We start from the raw sequence: 5,539 nt of genomic DNA, 5'->3' as shown, positions 1-5,539 counted from the left end.
GGGCTTGGTTTTTAAATAGCAATATAAAAATATTTAATTTTTGACACATGCCACCTTTTTATTGGTCCATTTGTTTTAACTTAATTTTTAACCCTTTTCTCACCACCACAAATGCTCTAATATTTATCCATAGTATAAAATAATAATAGGTAGAATTATGGAGCTTGACAAATGTCATGGTGGTGTAAAATTACAATTTTACCACTGTAATGGCAAAATTACCATTTTACCCCTATGCTATGAAAAATACTGGAATTATAATTTTTTTTTCACTTCTTAACCTCAAATCATACTCTAATAAGTCAAATGGTGTCAAAAAATCTTTTCTTAAAATTCCCATTTTGTCCCCAGTGGCAAATGACCATTTTGCCCCTAGATAGTGAAAATTCCAGTTTGACTCCAAATTGATCTTCGAACTCCAAATCACCATAACCATTCTGGTACTTTAATCTCCTTAATTTCATCTCAAATTCTCTATTTGATCTAGTTCGAGGCTTAAATTAACTTTCTTGTACCTCTAGGTACAATACCTACTTTTGTAAATTTTTCGAGACTCTCCTAGCATGCAATTATGCTATCATCACATGTATATCATGACAAGTATTTTATAAGGTCGGACTTTACAGTATATGAGGATTTTAATTCACCAAGAATATAACTTAAAAAAATTCTTATTGGTTAGCTCAAACTTCAGTTTAAACAAAAATGAAAAATGTTTAATTTAATTTAAATTGTTCATAAAAATAATAAGAGAAATTAATTAAATATTATGTATATATATATATATATATTAATTTAATTTAATGTTAGCTGTAGACCAAGATTCAATTAGGAGTTAATTCTGAATGTATTTGGCATTATATATTATTGTTTCATTTAACTTAATTTGAATTTGTCTATGTCTATGCTTATATTTATTTGAAGATTAATATTCACTTTTGTCAAGCTTCTCTTCTACATATTATGTCCTACATCCTTTACATTTTGAACAAATACATAAATAAACGAATAAATTTTAATGTATGTAGCAAAGTTTTATACTTGTTGCATTATATTGTTGCATCATACTTGTTGCATTATAATGTAGCCATTCTTACATTTAAATACTTTTAGTTTTTTAATAAATTATTAATTTCCTTCTCAATTAATCAAATAATTATGTTGACATTAATTATTATGTAATATAATTACTATATATATTGATAAAAAAGATTCAACTAAAGAAAGGTTAATTATTAAATATGTTGTGCTCACATGTCAATTATATACATAAATCTTTCGTTTATTTTCTATCACCTTTTCAATTTTTAATAATTACATGTAACTTTGATTCCACATTTGATTCCACATTTGAATTATTTATATTTAGTGCACTCTAGTTTTTACCGTACCCTCATTCCCTCTCCTCCAAGACTAAACTTTTAACTTGATCATAATTTATTTTCTCTATCTCATTTTATTTGTCTCTTATTAACTTTTATGGTCAAATAAATTTAATTTTACCATTAATTTTTAAAACATTATATAAAATTAAAATCTCAAAAAATATTTTTAAAAGTTTGAAATTCAAAATTTACAAATCTTACTTTAAAAAATTTTATAAATTTATACTTTTATTAAAAATAATGGTTAAAGTTGAATTTGTTTGAAAAACAAATGTTATTGTGAGGTTTAGAAAATAATACCTAAAGAATTTTTTATCAATATATGCACGAAAGAATATGGAGGAATTCTAAAACGATGCATTAATGATTTGGGTCGTTCAATAAAACTATGTTTTCAAATTGTCAGAGTAAGAAATTTATGGAAAATTTTTATATAATATTGTGTATAATATAAAACATTGGTAGTGTTTGGTATCAAGGTTGAACATCCACATTCTCTGTAATATATTTAATTAAATTATATTACAGTATTTGTTTTAAAACAACTCAACATAATGTATGATTGTAATGCAATTACATTACAACTAATTAATGTAATGTAATTACATTGAAAAACCAATACAATCTTAAATTACAACTTATTATGCAATGTTATCAAACTTAATTTAACATTTTTATCCTTTTTTTATTATCAAAATTCTAAAATTTAATTTTTATCACTTAAAAAAATTTTTAAAAATTAGAATATTTTTAATATTTTAAATATAAAAATAAATTTTTTATTCTTAGAAATTCTGAAAAAATTTTAAAAAATCAAAACTAATTTTTTATTTTTAAAAATTCTACAAAAATAGAAAATGGAAATAATTTTTATTTGGAAGAAATTATAAAAGATTAGAAAATCCATAGAATAAAGAATATATTTAGAATTTTTGAAAAAATAGAAAATATTATTATTTATGCTGATAATTTTTTTAAGAAAATCTCTATAATTTTTAATAAAATATTTAGAATTTCCTTTCTGTAATTTTTAACATACTTTTAAAAAAAATATTTCTTTTTTCCTTTCAATTGTTTTTTAAAAATCTCTTTTGGTTTGTTATATTTTTGGTTTTCTCTGAGAAGAATTATTTCCATTTTTAATTTTTAAGAAATTTTCAAAATAATAATAACAACAATATAGTTTAAAATTTTCAAAATTGTTAACAAATAAAAAGTTATTTTCTAATTAATATTAACATGGATTTGCTTGATCCTTGGTTATTTGTTTGAAAATTTATTTAAGAGATGATATCATATAAAAATTTACATTAAAAAAACATACAAGTGTATTAAAGTTGCATTTTAATATATAAAGGTAATTTTAAAAATTAACATTACGTTCAGAATAAAACACTTGAAAATTAAAAACTGCAATATTAACTTCTCAACATTTTAATCACATTTTCTTTAATATAACAAATGCAACCTTTGTGTCTAAGGATTTTAATTCATCGAGAATATAACTTAAAAAAATTCTTATTGATCAGTTCAAATTTCAATTTAAACAAAAGGAATAACTTAGTTATTCAAAAAATTAGGTATTTAAATTAAAATATTTAATTAATTTAAAATTATTCATAAAAATAATAAGAGAAATTAATTAAATATTATGTACATATTATATCATTTGGGGACAGTGGATTCTAACCTCCTCAAACATGCACCAATGCTCGAGTATATACTATTTTATTATATAATAATTTACAAAGTTTTGCATCATTATTGGCTATCATTACCATTACAACAATAGAACTCAAGCTTCATTTAACGGAGGGAGGTTCAAATCTTTGCTCACCTCTTATACCTTCTATATGTGCAAAAAAGCATATATATATAAATATATATATTATCTTTGCATAATTTTGCAAGATTACCTTTTTTAATTAGAATAATAATTTACATTTTTGATAACATACTTTTTTGAAAATTTTTTATTTTCGTCATTAACATTTATAAGTATTATTATCATAATTACTCAACTGTTAAAAGATAATAAATCTCTCACTTGACGTTTTATGTCACCATCCACATTAATTGTTATATCACATGACAAAAAAAAATTAAAAATAATAAATTTCTTTTTAAATTCTTTTTTTTTCAATGTCACTTGACAAAGCAACTAACATGAATATTAATGTGAAATTTCAAGTGGAAGGTTTGTTATCTTTTAATGGTTAAGTCACAAAAACAATAATAGTTATAAATATTGATAACCCAAATGTTATTTTTAAAATTGGACTATTAAAAAAATTTTAAAAAGTTAAGAAACCAAAAAGGGTTTTTTTTTGCCTATGTGGATGGTGAAGAATGATTGAAAAACTAGACTATAATTAAGAAATATTAGTATAATGTAGTTGTCTTGATAAGGATGAAAATAATATCATCTCGAATTATGAAAGTTCTGTTTCACACAAAAAAATTTACCGAATTAACTTGTTAATTTACATCTAAAATTCTGTATAATAACATTATAAAGAAATATTTCTCATTATATGTTTGATAAAGGTTTTTTTAATTTGTCATTTTATTTCAAGTAACAATATATAAATATCTTTCAAATATATGTTGCCCCTGCTCACTACAATTTCTGGATTCGTCCCTGCAAGCAAACCCATCAATTATATCATTTAAAAGCTTAACTTGACATTGATAAAACAATAACAGAGTAGTAGACAGCAATTAACTAGTGAGTAACTGCCTTATGAAAGGATAAAGGAAACTCAGAATAGGCCTTGACCCAAATTATACATTTGAGTAACACTCGAAGCAGCCTTCATTTCATTGGCTTCATTGTTAACACCTCCGCCAATACCATTTGCTGTCAAAAATTGCCAGCAGTTGGTGGACTCAACCAACACCTTGTTGGCTTGTTTTTTGACATTCCTGTTTAGCTCCTCAAGCGCAATTCTCAACTGCTTTAGCTCATTCAATCCAAGTACGTCGGTCGGGGCTTGCCACCAGCATTGCCGCCGCCCGGCTTCCCTTATCTCCTCGAGTGCTTCTCCCTTCCTTTTCTGGACTTCTAACATCTCTAGCAGTCGAGTTAATTGTACATTAAGCTCCTGGATATTAGCATTTCGATGAGCTTCAACAAGGCTATGCGTATTAGAGACATGAAGAGAAGGGTTTCGAGTGAGGAACCGATCAATGGTGGACTCGACCTGAGGGTGGCCAAAAGAGAAGACCTTGCCTGCGGGGGAGAAGACTATGATCGCAACATCGACCCCGCAAAGTGTGCAAAGTTCACTAGCCTTCTTAAAGAGTCCGGTACGACGTTTAGAGAAAGTTACTTGAAGATTGTTCTTCTTTGCTATCTTCTTCATCGCGATCTTTTGGCGACCCTGGTTTTGATTCTTCTGCACCATGGTGAAAAACAAGTGTCAAAGCAATCAGAGATATGTACCAACACACTGCAGGTCACTTGGATATGAAGTTGTTTAGGCTTGGGAGGAAGTATGGGGTACATATATAGAGCTGCTCCATTTTATATTACTATTCAAGTTAATTTTTGTCCTATGCTAGCTGTTTTAATTTTCTACATTTGTTTCTCCTATTAATCCATGATTTGGAGGTTATCAAAATGGATTATAGCTAGTCTTGAAGTGGAATTACAATTAAAGTTTATTATATATTGGTTGGCATAACATAAAGAAGAAAACCGTTTTACTCTTTTTACCTTAAAATTGAGCAGATTCATGGGTTTTTACTTGCTAACTGTTCCTAATAATTATTTCACAATCAACCTTTTGCTTATTTCTCCTAAACCCGTCTTTAAAGATTTCATTGATTGAGGAAAGCATGGATATTTCTAGATTTTATTCCCTCATATATTTTATATTTACCATCCAACTAAATTATTGTCCTATTTAATCCCGGATTTTGGAGGTTATCAGAATCCTAGCCTTCATGTTAGAATTACTATGGAACTAATTAACTTTTGGTTGGCATTATGAGAAACCCATTTGTCAATTTCTTATGAGCTTTTAGTTTTTAACAGTTTCCAATTATCATACCATAATTAGCATTTAGTATATATCCTTCAAAACCCTTTAATAAACTTATTCATTGCAAACAATATGGTTGATGATGCTAAGAGGCTAATCCAGAATAGA

At 26.1% G+C, this 5,539-nt stretch overlaps 1 protein-coding gene across 1 annotated transcript; it reads right to left on the bottom strand.

The window, feature by feature from the left end:
- On the bottom strand, nucleotides 4,148-4,853 carry LOC18589865 (agamous-like MADS-box protein AGL62). The gene has a single exon (XM_007015027.2). It carries the CDS (start codon nucleotides 4,790-4,792, stop codon nucleotides 4,148-4,150), a length of 645 nt encoding a protein of 214 aa, XP_007015089.2. The 5' UTR covers nucleotides 4,793-4,853.

Source organism: Theobroma cacao, chromosome 9, assembly GCF_000208745.1.
Source record: "Theobroma cacao cultivar B97-61/B2 chromosome 9, Criollo_cocoa_genome_V2, whole genome shotgun sequence".
NCBI classification, from domain to species: Eukaryota; Viridiplantae; Streptophyta; class Magnoliopsida; order Malvales; family Malvaceae; genus Theobroma; species Theobroma cacao.
Note: the sequence above shows the minus strand (reverse complement) of the source record. Positions and strands in the feature narration are given on the sequence as shown.

Bases quoted from the DNA above. Each gene is read 5' to 3' on its own strand.
- LOC18589865 (XM_007015027.2), bottom strand. From the start codon at position 4,792: ATGGTGCAGAAGAATCAAAACCAGGGTCGCCAAAAGATCGCGATGAAG.